Below are 20,286 nucleotides of genomic sequence, written 5' to 3' on the forward strand. Positions count from 1 at the left end.
TGCGATTAGGAAAGGACCCATAAACAAATGGCAATTGTCTAGAGATTGCCACAGCAACCTAAACCCCAAACCCTAAACTCAATGCCAACGCCCAAGCCTTTGCCATTCAAAACACTTTTCCGGAAAAAGTCAACTCGAGTCTCGGGGCGCAAAGCCATTGATAATAATGTATGACCCATGGGCCAAAGTCCCAAAGAGTTGCTGATGATCATCACGGCCAGGAAGATGATAATGATGTGGCAGTAGCTGAGGAGGATGCTAATGACGATGCCGGGCAGAAAAGGCGACTCCTTGCCTTGTTGGGTTGGGCTGGGCTAAAAGCTGGCCCTTGGCTTGTAAAAATATTAAATGCAGAAAGCAAATTAGCAAAAAAGCATAAAAAGCAAAATCATGTTTCACAAGTCGCGGTCTTTTAAGGGGCCAGTCGGTGGCGGGTGGGGGCGTGGCAGGCAAGCCACCCACTTGACCTCGTTTGAACAACAAGTGAATTTTTTTATTCGCATTCGGACGTGTTTTTTTCGGGCTACTTTTTTTCGCATCTACATCTGCAAAAAGCTGAATCTGAAGATGAGACTGGGGCTGAAAAGGGGACGGATTCTTTCACTGGCCAGTAACTAACTGAATTGCCGATAGATTACTGCGGGCAGGGGTCTGCTGCGGGTTGCGAATTCCGGATGAGGGTTGCTCTGCCTGCCAAACAAAAAATGTCAAAGAAATGTAAAGAAAGGCCTCGCCAAAAGCCTGCAAATATATATAACATCAAAATGTATTCCCCTAATTTAGTTGAAAGAAAATGCGGTTTTATTTTTTGCCTCAAATTATTCCAATGGGTTGCTAGGCGAGGGGAGAAATTGGTAAAAAAGAATAAGTTCGAACAATGAAAGCAATAGCAGCATAGTTAATATTCTTCACTATAAAGAATAAATCATAGGAGAAGCATGAAATATAATGAGTAAATAATATACTTTAAAAACCATTCTCTACTGACCTCAAAAGTAAGGTTTCTATTGCTCACATATCGCTGAATTGAGATTAAACTCCTCTTGAATGCAAACACATTTTAATGAGTAAAATGAATTTAATAAATATTCTAAAGAATCCTCCCCTGTTTAGCTTAATCGTGTTGTTTTTTTCCGTTCTCCTACAACAATTTCTACTGAATTTGTCCTGGCGAATCCCATTCGCACCTCAGGCATTGGCCAGACAAGGGTCATAAATTCAGTTTGGGAAACATTTGTACTGTCGCTTAAATCCGGGAACGCGCAGTGGAAAAAAGTTATTGCTACACATGTTGGGACACTGAATTATTATAATAAACTTATTTAGACTACACAATGCTACAATGGAGACGGCTAGGCGGGAGGAAGGAGGGGGGGAGTTTCCGCTCATCGACGGGCGGAAACGGAAATAAGAAATTCGCAGTAAACATGGGACTTGCCTCCTGCCATTTCCCGGAGATTCCCCTTATTTTCCATCATGTCTGCCGTTATCTGATGAAAAATAAATAATGAAATCATTTTTTATTTTGATAAGCTGCTTTGCCACACACACACGCACACACGCATAGCCTAATACGAGCGAGGGAAAAAAATCATCTTCAAAGTTGGTGATTTATCACTTTTGGCCTGCCCTGCTGTCGTGAGCTTTTTTGTTTTTTCCTTCTTTATTTTTTTGCTTTATTTAGCCAGACTTGGGCCGCTTCTTTTGGGAAATTTCTGCGCAAATTTTATAACAATTTTTACATGGCACATTTGCAGTCATTTTTGATTTGCCACAGCGCAAAAAAACACAACAAACAACATCCAGGGAGAGGCGCAGAATGATTTCCTGGGAGCAGATGCCATCTTTTGCCATTGAGCTTTGACCTTCGTGGGCGCGGCACTTTGCGTCATGCGTCATAAAAACACATTAAGCATCAAACGGCGACAATAAATTTGGACAAATAAATTTATACACTCGCACAGTACGTGTGTACAGTGGGTTTCATGGCTTTAAGGCACCCGCTGAGTTTAAAGTCTATCGGGGATGTTCTTGTAAGGCGTGGATTTCGGGAATAATTTTGTTGAAAACATGAGAAAGGAAGAACTCTTCTTGAAAGCTCTATTGTCTCCAATAACTCCTCTTTGGCTACTCACAATTTGAACATGGAACAAATAACTCCCAAAGTAGATACTTGTAAAATGTCATGAATTCAAATAGAGCCATCACAAGTTAAGTAACATCTGAACTGCCACTAAATAAACTTGTTGCCAAACTGAGTTATCGACTGCCAGTAAATGCAACAAAATTCGCCAATCGCTGAACTTGCGCTTTATGGCCGCGTGTTTTAAGGTAATGGAAGTGTGGGGAGTCCTGGCAGTTCGCTTTTTTTTGGGGGGAGCACCGAATGGCATTTGATGCGATTTTATGAACTGACGTCTTGCCGCCTGCCGACTTGCCAAAGAGGTGTAAACGTTGCGAGCGCATAAACCCCGAAAAAAAAAACAAACTTTGCCATTGTCAGCAACAACGCGGGCAACATCAAGCCATAAACATAAACGCGAATCATAAAAAAAGTAGCAAGAAGCAAGAAGGAAGGCGCAGGACCCGCAGGGAGCAAGTGCAATAATCAAAATGTTATGTGATGGCCAGATAAAGAAATTTTTCTGACAACCAAGCAGGCGGAGATGGAGATGGAGAAGGAGGCGCACTAAGTGCGCTAAGTGCTCTTGGCGAAAGTCGGAAAGTGTGATAACAACGCCAAGGCCCGCTTTCCCTCTCACTTTCACCGCACGCCCTCATAAGTAGGCAACACTTTTCGAAAAGGTTCAAATAAAAACACTGCACACTGTCAGAAAGCAGAAAGAGCAGAGCTTATCAGCAGCCACAGGAGACACTCGCATAATTAGCTGCAAACTGTTTCCCGGCTGCCCAAACCTCGCTCCCGCCCCCATCTACGACGCAGAAACTTTCGGGGAACCCCAACCTCGGGACCAAAAAATGATGACTTTTCCCCTGATAAACGGAAAAGACAAAAAACACACGCACTCACACCAATAGCGAAGAGCAAAATAAATAAAAAAGAAAACGACATGGAAAAACTTTTGCGGATGACAAAACCGTAAGGAAAAGCGAAAGTCTAAAAATTTCCAAGTCAAGACTGAGACGACGACGGCGACCCACATAAAACTTGCTACCCCAAAAACTCATATCTATGAAAATGCTGGCCAAACTATCGAGACGGTTGACTTTTTAACACACTGAAGAAAACATCGATTAGTAAAATAATAGCAATTCAAAATTATAGAGAATGCAGGATATCCAAGGATATACCCGATATAATGTCTTGTTCCATATTTGTGGTATTTAGTACTTAGAAATGAACTCACATAAGATAAATTATATACAACTATTTGTCATTATATTTTCATAATAGTAAAGGTATCATTTATCATTTGTAATATTATTACTTATAACTTAAGTAAAGATAAAAGGTTTATATTTCATTATTTGATTTCACAAATTTTCTTATGCATATGTTGTTTGGTGTTTTGGGTGAATGAGAGTGCGCTTGTTTGTAGAGTATATATTTGATAATGTTACTGAAAAGTTAATCGCTTCTGTTGCGACCTAATTGGTCAACTTTTGCCAACTTTGGGTTGCCTAGATCTTACCCGTAGAATATTCTAATTTAACGCCCTCCTCTCTTGCTTTCATTTGACCTTTCAACCAACAACGCCGGACATCTGCCTCGACCGAAAACAACAGCCAATCCAACCCTTTATGCGCACTATGTCTTTAATACACTGGATCAGGATCACAGTGGCATAGTCAGCTTTGAGGTAAGTTTAAAGTATCTATCCTCCCAAGTCCTTTTCCCCCTAAGTCCCCCGCAGACGACAAGGCAAGGCTGCCAGAATGAACTAAGCCCGTGTGAATCGCTTCAAATTGGATTGGCTTAAGGTTTGGGGAAAATGCTGCATGTGTAAGGAGGAGATAACCCCATTAGACCAGCAAACAACAAAAAATGTTCTGTATCAGTGGCAGCAGTGAAATTAATCCATTAAGGAAAATTCCTCCTGTATTTGCCACCCCTTTCTGTCAGTGATGGCACCTTTGAAGGGTCATCCAATAGAAGTCGAAAGTGCTAATCGAATGAGAATCTCTGAAATATTATTTTAAGATAAATAATCGTTAATTAAAAGTAGCCTAAAATACTTATATTTGATAACAATTACCTGAAGATAGGGTCAAAGCTTCAAGTAAGTGATTTGTAAAACAGTTTGATTGCAAAAAGCTTGTTTCCTTTAGAAAACATTCCCGAGTGCTCACTTGAAATTGCAAAAACTTTGGAAACTTATCAGAATTGAGAAATTGTCAACCACTAAAAGTATTTTCAGAAATACAACAACTTCTTTGAGAACACAAAATTCTGCAATGGTGAAACCCCCTGAATATTGATGGAAGTACCTCCTCGGGGGTTCTTGTAAACTATAAAATATTTCGAAATAGGGACATGTCCGCGGGGCTCAAAATAGCCACATTTCTTAGGGAAATTGCCAAGTTGCCAGAACAGCTTTTCATTTGTGTGTCCTCCTCTCTCCATTTACCATATGAGACATCAAAGTAAGACCTGCGGCAATAGGCGAACATGAGAAATGCAATGGGAAGCATTTGACCAGCTCATTTCCGTGCGTTGTGTGTTTTGGGCTGGGGATTCCTTCCTCCAACCAGATTCAGGTCCTCTCAATCTCAATGAGGATACGGATCCGTCCGCCTGATGGATTTTCGTTATGTGTCCATTGAGTGCTCGGAGGAAATTGAGAAAATGTCTTAGAAATCAACTCTCGCACAACAGTTTGTGGAACTTACTCTGTCTGTCGGAGCCATTTGCAATTAAACCGAACACAGCCACATCGCACCCAGCTTAATGCACACCATTATGTTCTACCATTTTTCGGTGAGTGATTGAATACACACTCATACAAATTTGTACCCTAAATTGCCTTGAAAACTTTGATTTTCCGTTGTCTCTGAAAAAAATCGGGACTAAATACTATAAAAGAAATTTCTTAAACATATTTCCTTTCTCGATTTTTCTTAAGTTTCTATTGATTATAAATTTTGTTGCTATAAATATGGGTACTTACTTAACTGGTAGGTACACACGAACACCGAGCCACCTTTGGTACTTTATTAACTGACCCTGTGGTAGGTGAACGCCACAATAATCATTCTAAAAAGAGTGCGAATTTTAAAACAAATTGAAATATTTCTGTAAAATAATTCAAAATATTCAAATTTTCGCAAATGATCACGAAATCACAGCCCAGGGGCACCACCGGGTAGGTAGCGCACGCTGAACTGTAGAGTCTTCCACTTATTATATATGATATGTATGGATGTATGGATGCATATGCAAACACTTACAAACTGGGTGAGTAAAACACAGGATCCAGTCTCTAGTAGTCGAGTTTGGTAAACTAGAACACCGGAGATTGGATCCCGTATATCACCTAACCCATTTGTATGTGCAAGCACATACATACCTAAGACTTGGCCGGCAACGGTCAATACACTGCAGTTGTGTTTGAACCAGTTGGGAATTATTTAACGCACTTATGCGAGATTTGTCAACACAACAATAATATTAATAATTGACCAGCAAAACAAGTGCGATTTGCTTTTAAACTAACACAGGAACTAAACTAGGTAAATTAGAAACAAAAAGCGCACTACATTTGAAGAAAACAGAAGAATTAAACCTACAAAATTGTATTTCTAATGGCTTCGTGGCTTGCCCACATGAAGAATTTTAACAATGTGACCAGAGTTGTGATTGAATATGAGCATTTTATCGAAACAGCGTCCTATCGCTATCGATAATCGATTAATCCTGTCGCGCCAATTTGATTTTCAGGCAAATGCACGGAATGCGAGGCGAATGGCCAACGACACTCAGAAGGACAAACAATTCAATTTAATTTACTCGCTACGCCTCTTAATGTCCGCACAATGATGCGGCGCTAACTGAAATTGTTGAGGTCACCCGGGGATAGGGACAGGGTCAGAGGTCAGGTTGGTATAGAGCGACAGGCAGAGGAGGGGCGAGGAAGTGGGTGCACAAGACTTAAGTACAATGAAATTACTTTAGACATTTTAAGTATAAATTATGGCCAACAACCGAGTCGAGTTGAGTTGACTCCGCTCTGGTTTGGTTTGAGGTTCTTACACAAAGAAAATAATATGGGAATGTTAATTATTATTTTGTATTTAATTGTTTATAAATTATTTAATTTAGGGTTAAATAAATCATTAAAAAGTTAGTATTATATTATTATTACTGTTGGAACGCCCATGGGTCCAAGAACTTTCGCAATAAATCGAGCTTTTCGTTGGTATACAAGCAGGCTGAAATCTTTATTAAATTTCGTTATTAAATAAACGACACTTACATACACTTGTGGATTTGCCGCTCTTCAATTTCACAATGACGCTTATATCCTATATTTGTCTCGTTCTCGCAAATCAGTGTTGTTTAATTTCAAATTAATATAGAGCAGTGTTACGTAAGACCAGAGAAAATTCAAATAAAGACAGTTTTCATAACTAAAATTCAAATTAGACAACTAGCTCTAGCCATCCTCGTAAGAATTACTATACAAAATTAATGAATAATAAAATTGTGCAATTTATTTAATTGTACAAAATTGAGCATAAAAATGAATGTATATCTATATTCTATTTATTTATCAATATTATTATAAGTTTTTTCCTGAGTGCAGCTTAGAAGCAAAAGTTGTGTAGCATCGTGAGACTCTAAATGAAGCTGATTGGGCTCAAAAAAGGGGGGGACGGGTGGCGCCAAATGATGCTGCAAAATGGCCAAAGAACAACAAGGGCGCAAAAGGTCCATGGGTGGTACTTCCCTCCCACCGCTCTGGCCCTGGTAAGCGCATTTAGTTACGGTTTATTAGTGACAGGAGCCGAGAACAAAGAGTTCCTCCAGATACACGCACCCTAGATGCTTAAGCGATCTATTAACTGCCGCAGCACAAAAGTTGTAATAAGCTAAGTACATGGAACAGACACCGCCCGTCCGTCTGTCCGTCCGTCCGTCCGTCTGTCAGTTTGTCTGTTTAAAAGCCCCCAAAGTTTCGGGTCCGACAAAAGTGTTTGGTCATGGTCGGAGGAAAGTGAATTAGCGGGGAAATTCTGGAGTAGGAAAATGTTTTGCAGAATGTAGGAGAGTGGTCAGCCAGATGGAGTAACCAGAGTAATGGAAGCAGGGGCCAAATATGGGCCTGGGAAGAAAAGCTGTTCGTAAGTACGTAATAAATGAGTTCAAGGAGGACATTAATATGGGTTCAACAAGAGTAATAGAATTGGGAAAATGAATTCTAGGAAAATAGAGAGTTTTCACATTGATTTATCATTTATTTTGCGGAAAGTAATGAAAACAAATCAAAGATTTCTTAAATATTGCACTCAATTTAAACGATTTCAAAATGAAACTTTACAATTTGTAATTTTTGACTTATTCCGAATAACAATTTTACGAAACAGACAACTTTATACAAAAGATTTAATTTGGAACCTTAAATTTATTGATTTTTTAGCACCGCCAAAATCTTATTACGACTTACGCCAGTTTTTCATTGGAAAATTCATCCAGCGTCTCCATAACAAGGCTTCGATTCTAAGATTTAAATTTTCCAAAAAACCCGCCGAAATAGCACTTTGCGTAAACTTGTTTTGAATCTGTAATTATTGATTTATAAAAACATTAACTGAGCTTTAAAACTACTGTCTTAATTCAGAACTTGTTAGACACTCAAAAAATTAGTAACAATTCAAAGTATTAACCCGAAGAATTAACACAGATTTTAAATTTTCAAATTTTACATAATATTGTGAATAGTACATAATTGTAAAATACTAAATAATATTAATATGGATATGAATGTCTTTGAAGCTTAGTGCAATCGATAGTGTAATCGATATATCGAAAGTAGAGTGATCGATGAAGAAAAGAACTAACTTTATCGAAGAACGCTAAAATAAATATTAAGACTAAAAGTTGTGACACTGTTAAAGGTATTAATTAAATGTGCATTTAAAACTGAATCTGAATGTGAGCAAATAGTGATACTTGCAAAAACTGACCTTAGCTGTTGGTATTTGCATCCCATACATTTTCAAACCATAGGTACTTAATTTAATTTATTGTGATAATAAATTCTTTTAGTTTGCAAAGAAATTTCATTTTTCCATAGAAATGCAATCGGATGAACCCTGAAAATTGTGGAAAATCTTTAAAACAAAACACGGGAAACCGGAAAGCTGATGTGTATTTCCTGGGGAAAGCAGGACTTAATGGTTTCATCTTCTGGCATCCGTTGGTTGCACTTTCCCAGCTTTTCCCCTGTCCGATTTTCCACCTTGCCATGGCTCCTGCCCCTCCTGTTTCGCCTTGGGGGGGGGAGGGGGAAATACAAATGCTGCACAAAATAATGCGCCAAATTCAGAAATCAAAGTGAAATGTCTCGAAATTGAAATAAAATGCGGAACGGGTGGGAGGACAGGGCGGAGTTTATATGTATAGTTTCCACCGAATTCGCGTGTTTGCCGCTGTCGCCTGTCATTGTCAACGTTTCTATTGCAGCCAACGGATTTGCACAAAACAAGAGCTGGCGAAAAAAGAAAATAGAAAAAAAAAACAAACGGAAAATAAATTTCTGCGGATTGAGGGGAAAATTCCGGGTGGTCTTCACCACCCTGCCCTGCCACCCGTGGCGCATGCAAATTGCGAATAATTTTTTTGCAGTTTATTCACTGTCGAGCGACTGCCCTGCGATGTCCAAACATGAACTCCACTTCCGCTTAGCAGCCGGGAGGGGGCGATGGGGGGGGGGGGGAAGTGAACACACACACACACAGCACACACAATGCCATTGAAACGATGAATTATGGCGATTTTAACGCCAACTTTGTCAGGCACTGTGACTTCATGGGCGGGGAAAATCTGGGGAAAGCCGATGGGACGGCGGCAGAGGGATATAAGGACAGGAATATGCGAGTAGGCGGATCCCAGATGGAAAAAAATCAAGAAAAACGAAAATACTGAGGATAGCAGCTAAACAGAAAAGCAAAGACCCAAGTTAAACAATGGGACATCGCTGGGAAAATGAAATAGAAAAAGGGAAAGCGAAATCGAAGGCGAAGGCGAACGGGAAGGCCAGGAGCGGGGAGGAGATTCGTGAAAAGGATTCGTAGTGAGGAGAGCGTGACACGAAAAATCTGGTTCAAATGAACTATTTTTTTAGCTTGACTACTTAATATTTTGGAAAAAGTTGTCCCATTTATTTCGAACTAAGTAATAGATCAGAAAATATTATGTTGTATGTTCCCTATTTGCTATATTGCTATATTATAGTCATTGTGGTCTTATGACAATTTCTGCCAAAGAATGAGCTAAGTGAAGCTTAAATATAGAAAAACCATCCTTAAATGCTTGCTCTAAAAAACAGCAAAGTAACTGACTTATATTATATTTGAACTCTGTAAAATATGCAACTATTTCGTAAGCGTTTTTTTCTGTAAACGGAATCAACTTGGCATTTATGAAGCATGCAATTTACAAATCAATATTGCAATCAAGTCGCCGCTACTTCGCCAAGTGTCTGTCTGTCTGTCTGTCGTCCTGTCTGTCTGTCGTCCTTTCTGTCCCGTGGAAATAATCGCAATCACGTCAGACGTCCGTCCATCTCTGAGGGCCACGCACTTGCTCTATCCGCCTTTTCCCCACCCTTTTCCGCAGTTTATCTGTGCGAGCTTTTGCCTTTTTGCCTGCCCGTCGCTTTCCTTGTTGAATAATGACCTCAAAATTGTAATGACTACAAGGCACGTACTCGATATAAAGCATGCACAAGGAGGGTATACCCTTAACCCCTGACCCCTCTTCCTCTTCCTTGCACACACACACACACACCCAGGATCCGCTCGGTAATTCCCCAGTTTTGTATGTGACGGTCGGACTAAGCAGACTTCCGCTTTTCAATTAAGTTCCACATATTGTTGCAAGGTGTTTTATGCGCGATTTGCATGACAGTCGCGTTTATTAAACTGCCAACAGCGAAAGAGCAGAGCCTTACATCTACACCTATACACACACCCACATTCAGAAGTAATGGCTGCAAAAACGGGCCAACGGCAAACCTGTCATGGCCATATTGAAATTGTGGGCAGGGCCAATATGCCACGAGGAAGATGGCTAAGAGTGCTGCGACCTGTTTACGCTGGCAGAAAAGATAAATTGCTCAAGTGTGTGAGATAAAAGCAATTGAGCGAAGGTGAGGGGGGAGGGGAATACACACTCCTAGAGTCCTAGAAAAGTACGGAAAGGGGGAGACGGAAAGGAGACTGGAGTCCTGGGAGAAAGGATTGTATCCGCCAGCAGTTTAAGTTAGGCAAACAGGTTAACATGGCAGTTGAGTGAGCACTGCAAGCAGTCTCATACGATCCCAATTGCATATATCGATAAAGAAAATCACTTTGAACACACTTTCACAAACAAGGATATACATAAGGATGGAATACTACATTTATAGATTATTTTATTTGTAAAAAAACAAAAAAGGAAAACTTTTTAAATGCTGATTTTAAGGGAGAAATCACTTTAACTCTTCTATGAATATTAATTGCATTCTTTCTGTTCAAGTTAACAAAATAATAATCAATCAATGAATTTTAATTTAATGTAATTAATGTATAATCTTGCAAAAGTTTAAACTTATAATTGTAGCATACGTCAGAAGTTATTAATATTATAATACGTCAACTAAATTCCACTAAGAGATAGTATTTCCCGATCAATGCTCGCCTTCGGTTTGTACTTAGTTAAGGTGCTGAGCAAAGTCTCCTTTTGGTGTCCTTTTGCCTAATCCTTCAATGAAGATGTGCAAAGTACTGTCCAGGTTTTTCAGGGGGGAAACTATCACAGATTCGCTTAATCTCTTGGCCAGAGAGTGCAAGGTCCAAGCTGCAAATTTTCAATCTCCAAGTTGTTTTGCCAGCTTGCCTCTCGGCCATTTGTCCCCGTCGAATGGTGAAAGTTTCTTGCTTCGCATTCGTATAATTTGACCAGTTTTTCGTTATTTTATTTCAGTTTGATAAATTAGGTGGACACTGGCATTGCCCGAATGGCCAGCACGAGACACAAATGACGGCTCTGTTCGATGCCATTATTTTAACTTTTTACACTGTCTTACATTGCTGGTTTTTCCTCTTATTTGTATTTTTTCCTTGCTTCCCATTCTGTATGCAAAGGGACTCGTGGGATCCAGTTGGTTGTCAGCTGTGGCCTTCCCAAAATGCCTCAACACCTCCAGGAGCTTGTCCTCCGCCCCACCTTCTCCGACCGCCAGTCGTAAAAAGTTCTGTGCCTTCTCCTTGCCAGCCCTTATCTAGGTACATTTGTCATACAAAGCATAGAAATAAATGTCCACTTCAGCAGCAGAGCCCAGAGCCACTCGGAAGTGGGTTGGGAATGTTGAATTCCGAGGGGAATTTAACGTGATACAGCAGCGGTAAAAATAATATATAAGATTTGAAGAATTATTGTCCTTACATGGGGATGCATGCACGCAAGCAAGGAAGTGGAAGTTTGAATGTCCTTGCAGTTTACAATAGAAACCAATCATTGCAATGGCAAAAAATATAATATATATCTCATATTTGGAAGAGAAGGAACTTTCAGTGTGAACGCAGGTGTACTTGCCACTGCGGTTTACGACCAATTTCTTAAAACATATTTTCAATTTCTTGTGTACCTGTAATTCCGGCTCTGTCTGCCTCAGCCTCTGTCTCCATTTTCCTTGCATGTCCTTGTATTTGTGCCAACTTATTTCTCATCCCTACCGCCACACAGGATTTCGTTCAAGGACTTTCGATACTGTCACGCGGCTCCGTGGAGGAGAAACTGCGCTGGACCTTTTCGCTCTACGACATCAACGGCGACGGCTTCATTACGAGGGAGGAAATGACTGACATTGTGACTGCCATATACGAGCTAATGGGCCGGCTGCCCGACGAGTGTCCCGAGGAGGAGAAGATCAAGGGCAAGGTGGAGCACATCTTCCAGGTGAGTGGCAGTTTCAGTCTTTTAGCTCCTTCTCCCCCCCCCCCCCCCCTTAAATCCGAAACAATTTTCGCCTATTATTTATGCTAATTACACGCGTACAATTTGAATTTGAGTTGCGAACATGAAACTTATTTACTTTGCATTATGCAAATTCAAATTGTCCATTTCAATTTGTCGGCCAGCAGTCCAGTCCAGGATGAGCGGCTTTGTGAATGGGTTTTTCCCAGTGGTTCCCAGTGTCCTGCTCCTCCTTTGGCTTGCCAGTCACGCATTGTCATTAGCGGTCGTTGGCAGTCGGAATAAATTGGGCAGAGCAAATGGCTCCCGGCCCGAAGTCCTTGAATAATGCCGGGCGAGAGTGAAATTGATGATAGATGGCTGAAATCATTCACGGCCCATTCCGGTGTTTGGGGGCTGTGAATCAAAATTCCTGCTGCTCCAAATGGCGGCGGAAGTAGTGCGTCCAAGGCGCAGCTCGTCTAAGCTGTTGCTTTTGCCCATCTCAGTCCGGAAGTCCCAATCCCCCCCCTGATAACTAAATGGATTCAATTGCCAGTAATATCACGTAGTGTTGGGGATATTAGCCAGATATATTAGCCGAATTTTCTTTGAATGCACATAAAAGATGGAAACTAAACCGTTTCGATGGGAGTTCATTTGCTCCAACGAGTTTTCATAATAACTGCCAAAGCTTAAACGAAATATTTCTAAGAGATAAGTGTACTCTTAAAGAGGATAACAAAAAAACGACAAATTTCAAGCCGAAACTCCATTCAAAATATATTCAAGAAACATGATCCAAGCCAAACTAACCAAATAATAAAGTGAACTAAATGAAGATACCTCAGTTGCTTTATTTTGATGTTTTGTGCACCCACAGAAAATGGACATCAATCGCGACGGTGTCGTGACCCTAGAGGAGTTCCTGGAGGCCTGTCGCAACGACGATGCCATCTCGCGATCGATGTCCGTATTTGACACAGCGTTCTGACCATATCCGACCGACAAGGGCGACGAATACACGGTCCGCCGGCGGCGACGCAGTCGCAGTCAGCAGCAACACCAGCATCAGCATCAGCAGCAGCAACATTTGCAACACCAACAGGATACAGAGAAAAGTAAGTCCAAGCACAAGACGAAGAACAAGCAACAGCAAAAACAGCAGCAACCACATAGCACTAGACAGCAAAAGTGTTGTCACATAATCGACATGGATGGCGGTGATAGCTCCACCACCACAACCACCACATCGGCGGCCACGAGCACCACACTCAACTGCAATGTCCTGAATGGGAAACCGCTGCCCGAGGAGGCGGACGAGTACGACGAGGAGGAGGACGACGAGGACGACGACGAGGAGGAGGAGGATGAGGATAAGGACAACTACAGGCACTTTGTTTGCCGGCACTGCCAGAGGTCGCAGTCAGCGGGCCGCCGATCTCACAGCAAAACCAAGACGCACTCCCAGTCCCAGTCGCAGTTGAAGTCGCGCAAGCGCAGCAAGAGCAAGAAGCGCCACCAGGCAAAGGCCGGAACCGCTCAGACGGTGCAGGCAAGGTGGCCGGAACTGAACGTGGCCAACGAACAGGCCATCCGTTTCCGGTGCCCGCAGGTGGGGCCGCAGGTGGGTCGCGACCTTCACACGCCGCAGCCTCTGCATTTTCATCATCCGCAATCGCAGGGCCGCCTAAAGAGTAGATCCCGCCACCAGCGACGGATGGCCAAGAATGCCCCAGCACCGCCACCGCCACCTAATCCTCACCAGAATCCGAATCCAAACCGGAACCTGAACCCGCACCCGCCCCAGTCTGTGACAACAGCAACGCCAGCACCCTCCGAACTAGCTCCTCTTCCGCCGCTCGTGATTGTGGCCGAGGGCGAGGGCCAGGGCCAGGGAGAGGCTGAGCTGGTTGTCGATGTCCATCCGCTGCATCCTCAGCCAGCGACCACTCCCGATTCCCCTTCGCTGGTCACCGTGAGCACCTGGTACACGGTGGCCAAGCAGGGTGTCTCCTGCTAATCGCGGCGAGCAGTGAGTATCCTTGCCACCAGGCATCCAGGCATCCAGACATCCAGCAACCCAAAAACAAATCCAACAAAAAGAAATTGCAATACCGAATCGGTGTGCGGACTTGTTGTTGTTGTTCCAGATTTAAATATATGTATACAATATATATATTTTATGCTTTTATAAATTTTATATGTGTGTTTTAGGGTGGATCTTCCAGAGCTCAATAATTATTTTATGAAATTGAATCGTTCAGTTTATTTCACATAAAATTACCTAAGTTGCGAAAGTATCATTGCATCAGAAATCTTAAGAAATCGAATCCTGTGACAGAGATCCACCCCATTGTGTATGTGTATTATGTAAGCAAATATGTTGATTCGTTTACAATTTCTCTCTGTAATTAGCCAAAAGAAAGTTTACAAGAGTTTAAAGCGTTCTCTCTGTGTGTGTGTGTATCGATAAATGTTGCAAACTGTCAAATGTTTTACAGTCTAAAATACATTTAATTCTATAGAAATTGTAAGTGCAAATTAAAAAAAAAGGGAAATGCGAAATGAAACTGAACCAAAAAAATATATACATATATAGAAAAGTATATGGAAAAACATTAAAACTCTTTCTTTACGTTCTGTAAACTCATATTGTTTTCGTGGCCCGAAAGAATACTTCTTAGAAATGTTTGTTGAATGTCCTAGAATAACATAAATTGACGTTAGCTGTGATGGAAAAACAAAGTATAATTAACGAATAAACCGAAAAACTTGCATATTCTAATTTGTAAAAACCAAATGAGAGTCAAGCAAGAATATTGCTCAAAGAAAGATAATTTATCAAGGTGTATGTGTATGTGTGTGTGGGTGTAATTGAAAATGTTTTCTCAGAGAGATTTACAATTAATTAATATTTAGAGATTTTCCTTCTGATAACTAAATTGAATTATTCGTGTTTCTAAATTATATTTTTGGATATTTTTGTGTTCTATGTATCAAATAGCTACGAAGAAATTGAGATATATAATTTGGTAATTGCATCAATAAATATGCAGATTAATAATTAAAAATGTTATTTTTCGCTTTTGCAAAAACACACACTGTCACACTGCTGCCATTAATATGCAAATTCAATGCCCAAAAATGTGAAAATCAACAGAGAAATTGTAGGGAGCAAGTGTATACAGTTTGGTTTTTAATTGAAGCCAGCAGTCAGCCTTCGGCTTTATTGGATAAAACTTAATTGGATGCCATTAAATTTCGATCCGTTTCTGTTGTATTATACATAAAACAAAGAAAGTTTCGCTCGCTTTTCGAATAACTCTTGTGAAGTTTTGCTGGGCGTTTACTTTTTTTGCTAACTGTTATTGCTTGACATGCTTTTGTTGTTGTTTCCATTATATGCCACATTGCACACATCAAGGAAACACACACACAAAAACACACACACACACACACACTAGCACACGCACACGCAAAAACAAACAAGGATGCAAACGCATGGGAATTGAAATTCTTGTATGCCAATTAAAATATCTGCTTTTCTTTCTCTTTCTCTCTCTCTTCTCTTTCTCTTTCTCTCTCTCTCCCTTTCTCTCTCTCTCTCTCTCTGCACACAAACACACCCACACATACACACACACACACAAGTGTAGAAATTTACATAGAAAGTAAATGAAATGCGTAGCGAGAAAGACAACGCGAATCTGCCAAAATAAAAATCAAGGTACATCCAATGTTCATAAATATGCAATTATGCAATGGGATGTGCGTGTGTGTGTGTCTGTGTGACAAGCTGCAAAACTGTAAAAAAAGAAGGAAAAATAATATCTGGAATCTGGAAAATAACAGAGCTACAAGAGCAACGTCATTTTAGTTGTTGCATTTAAGGGGTTCCAAGTAGTTCTCAAGCGATGCAGAAGAAGTGAGGATACACCGGATGTGGGTGCCAGTGTGTACACACCCCCCGAGAAAAAACTCCCCATTGAGAATGTACGAAACGAAAGCTTTACACAATGAAACTAAAACTAAAAACTAACAACTAATAACTATGAAATAATTAACATTTTATTGATATATATATATACATGTGTATATATACATAGAGAGAAATTTAAATTAAAAACAAGAACTATATTTATACGGATTACGCGAAAACAGGAAATAGCATGGAGGAATACCAATTAAGTTCCGCATAATTGATATTTAATCGAAAGCAGAATTGGCTTTCTTTTCGGAACACGAGTATATATACTGTATAGATCGGAGTGTAGGTAAATAAATGTGAATTTTGTGCTGTCTAAATCAAAATAATGGCAAACACGCACACACGCTCTGGCACACGACAAGGACATGAGCAAGAAACGTTCCCCGGGGCGTATGAGTAATGTTGAATTCGAGTGTGTATCGCACTCGTCTGTTGTTTTTCCGCATTGTTGCTATATATTGCTATATCTCCATTAGCAAATTAGTTGAATCCGATGATGTTGGTGACAATGATGGAATGTCATCAAGTATATGCTATACATACATATGCAAAACATATTTCCCTGTGGGAGAGAGGAGGAGCTTGTGTGTGCGCCTCAGAGTGTGTGTTAAGAGTGTTGCAGAGCTGAAGCTGAAGCTAAATCAAATAAAAACAAATGTTAGAATCAGAAATTGGACCACAACAACAAATGCATATACATATATGTAGGGCGACAGAGGCAGGATATCCATGTGTATATGCATATTATATTTACATACATATAAACAGAGAAATATATATACACACAAGCCGTATATATAATATTAAATGAATAAAAATTTGTGTGTAATTGTAATTTTTTGTAGCTAGAAACTAAGTGACACAGAAGGCGAGGAGGCAGAGAACTATTAGAAGTAAATACACGGATTAATAACCAGAGTGGATAAATGCATAGGAAACCAGAAAAGTTGAAAATTAATAATTACGAAAATCTCGTTGTACATAGTTAGTGGGTGTACATAGTCTATTTTTTTGTTTTTTTGTGCCGTTACACCAACTACAGATCTTTCTCTATACTTAACTCTAAAACACAAAGTAATTGTTGCATTTTTAACCCTATACATACAAGCATAAATACATATATAGCTGTGTACTTAGCTGTAGTCTTCCAGAAGAAACCGATACGAAGCAGAGAACTAATCCAGCGAGGCGAGGTGATGACCACTATCTATTCCACGTAGATTGAATATCTGTAGCAAATTTGTACCTTAGCCGAAACACCCACATAGCTTTCAAAACTAAACAAATCCAACCGGAATACAAATTGTAAAACAATAAATCCTTTTAATGGACGAGTCCAAGCAAACGGCCAGCTCCAGGGTCGCAATATACAAAAGCTGTAAAGGTGTCCTGGTCGCAGGAGAAGAGCTGTATTATTTTTGGATAAATGTTATCGATGCAATTCCCAGACCCCCACCCCCTTGATTCTCAGCTCAATTCCAAGGTTTTTCAGTGCTATATCCTTCAAACTATCGGTTTTCTACTACATATATAAACTAAAACGGATCCGATCCGATCTTAGGCACGACAATATCGACAGAGCAACAGAAATACTATACTATTCGATCTATACTATACATATATAATACAGTTAATACCGAAATACCCTCCCACCCTGGCTGATCAGACCACACAACACAAAAGCTAAAAATATCGATATTAAATTGGGAATTCCATATGAGTATTGATGATAGCTGCACGACCTTTGTCTGATGTATCGATATCTACTACATGGACATATCGATTTCACAGCGATTTCAAGTGATTTCATTTCCAAGACTATTTCGATATATTGCGTTTCGAAATAATATTCAACAATGGATTTCCACAATTTGTAAAATCAATAGAAGACCTCTACGAAATTGAGCTTGTCAGTATATCAAATCGAATTTTTGTTCTCAATATACTCGATATATGTATATTTCCACAAAACACACTGTTCTCTCTCTCTCTAGCTCCTTACATTGCCTCTATCTCTTTCTAATTATCTGTGTGTGGAATTAGCATTCAATTCTTAATACGAAATATAATTCAAAAATAAAGTGTCAAATTTTCAACAACAAAAAAAAAAAAGAAAAACTAAACAAACAAAAAGTTGGCAAGTAAAGCGAATTGACAAACCAAACGAAAAACAGAAAAAAAAAACAAGAAAAAGCACACAAAAAATTGGAGGATTGCCAACCAAGTTGCCAGTATTTTCCAGGCCTAAGCCTTATACCAAATCGAAAAGATTAGAGGAACGCAAATAATTGTAAACTGAAAAAAATATATGCAAAAGTAATTGTATAGGACCACGCCTCAAAGGGCGTCTGAGTGTTTTTTCCTAATTTATAAGCTGTTGAAATCAAATTTTACCAAAAACAAAAAACAAACTAACTGTTGAACGAAAGCCAACGTGGAAGCTGAAGGGAAATAGAATTCGAAAAGAGGATGAGGGATAAAGGATGATACTAACATGAAAAGACCCGATAATCTCGTTTTAGAGAAATAGAGAAATACTCGATCTTCAGTTGTTACTCTAAAACTGTATTACGTCGTTTGTTTATTTGCGAACACAACATATACGGTTCTACTATATGTGTGTCGGAGAAGCAAAGTGCAGAAAATACATGTCATAGCATAGGCTTAAGAGCGACATAAACAACATTTATTATGGGCAACCGGAAACTCCAAAGTTATCGAGAGCCAGTGTGTCCCTATGAGAATTTCCAGTGTTATCGGTCGATTGTTGGTAACGGGAACTTCCCCCGAAAGTCCATCGATCGAACGTGGCCCGTTATAAACACAATTAAAAATTGATAATGAAAAAAATTACGAGTATATACGGAAATATACTAATGTACTAGTTGTAAACATAGATGATCTTTTTTGGTGTAAATTTTAAAATGATAAAATCAAGCGAACAAACTTTCCATGCAATAAAAACAAATACCAATGTTTCAAAACTAAAAACTAAAAAAAAAAAACAAAAACTCGTTTAAATGCAAAAGTGCATGAACCAAAAAAACACGCAGACATGGCAACACTTAACTAAAAGAAAAACTTTTTTTTTTTGTGAAGTTAAAATATATGTATAAAACAAGAATACAAACAAAGGTATAATGGAAATAAAAACCAGATGAAATATACTGAAAAACCCTGTATTATTATTTGATTAAACGGATCAATTGACACAAGGTATGCATTATTGAAAATGTTTTATGTTTATCACAATGCTTACTATTAATTAAATTATTTTTTGGACTAAACGGGGAGTTCGATTGGCCTTACTAACTCAATATTAGTTACTGCCTTACAAATGTTTATATTTCACTTTTCCAAAATTGAAACCAATTGATAGTTCGAGTTAACCAACAACAGAAACCCCAATTATTTTATTATTATCTGACTAATTTAAGTCAAAGTTAAGAACTCGAAGGCTTGAATGGTGACGAATGTTGCCCGTATTAAGCTCTAACGCTGGGTCAAGCCGAACCCCCTGTGAATTTCAGAAGGCCAAAAGTGTGAATGCTTTTCGCATTTTGGCATTTGCTAATTTCGACCGGGCTAAGTGGAAAAGTTGGCCAATGCATGCAGAATGCAGTCAGGCGGGTAATGGAATCGGGGGCGACGCATTTGTATGCCGATCAGAGCGGGAAATTAATAAGGCATCGGTGAGGCGATGGTGAAATCGAAAGGGCTTAAGCACCCACGTCCTGAAAATATAATGCTGTTAGCCTACGAGCACGCACATCCTGGCCAAACCGACGAAACTGGGCCACTGGTCAAAGGACACACACGACCGACAAGGAAACTCACTTAATTGTTACATAAAAAATTCCCTTCGGATGGGGGGAGGGGAAGAGAAAATGAAGGCAGGGGTGGGTAATCGTTAATTAAATCACGTTGTGCCGGAAATGAAGTTATTGACAGGCATAAGTGGCACTTGGCAAAGGTCGCAGTGCGGGACGTGGTCTAATTGCCCGGCATGTGTATCGCTTTCATGTTCCATTGAAGGGGACTCTAGGTGCAATTTCATGGGTAAACGCAACTTTTCAATTTGTTTCAATGTCGTCCAGCAAACGGGCAGTCCAACATTCCAGCATCCCGCAAATACCAAACTGCCCAGCCGCACACGTACGTACACGGCACTGGCCGC

At 39.9% G+C, this 20,286-nt stretch overlaps 1 protein-coding gene across 1 annotated transcript in view; it reads left to right on the forward strand.

The window, feature by feature from the left end:
* Positions 1–19,284, forward strand: part of LOC110175921 (uncharacterized) — a 34,890-nt gene extending 15,606 nt beyond the window's left edge. Inside the window, 3 exon segments of the mRNA XM_086836683.1 lie at positions 3,748–3,821; positions 11,909–12,121; positions 13,002–19,284. Of these exon segments, the coding sequence (XP_086692809.1) occupies positions 3,748–3,821; positions 11,909–12,121; positions 13,002–14,141 (1,427 nt within the window). The 3' untranslated portion in view covers positions 14,142–19,284.
* Positions 19,285–20,286: the final 1,002 nt, after the last annotated feature.

The sequence above is a fragment of the Drosophila serrata genome, unplaced genomic scaffold (assembly GCF_035046125.1).
Source record: "Drosophila serrata isolate PLE 108 unplaced genomic scaffold, ASM3504612v1 contig_293, whole genome shotgun sequence".
Classification (NCBI taxonomy): Eukaryota; Metazoa; Arthropoda; class Insecta; order Diptera; family Drosophilidae; genus Drosophila; species Drosophila serrata.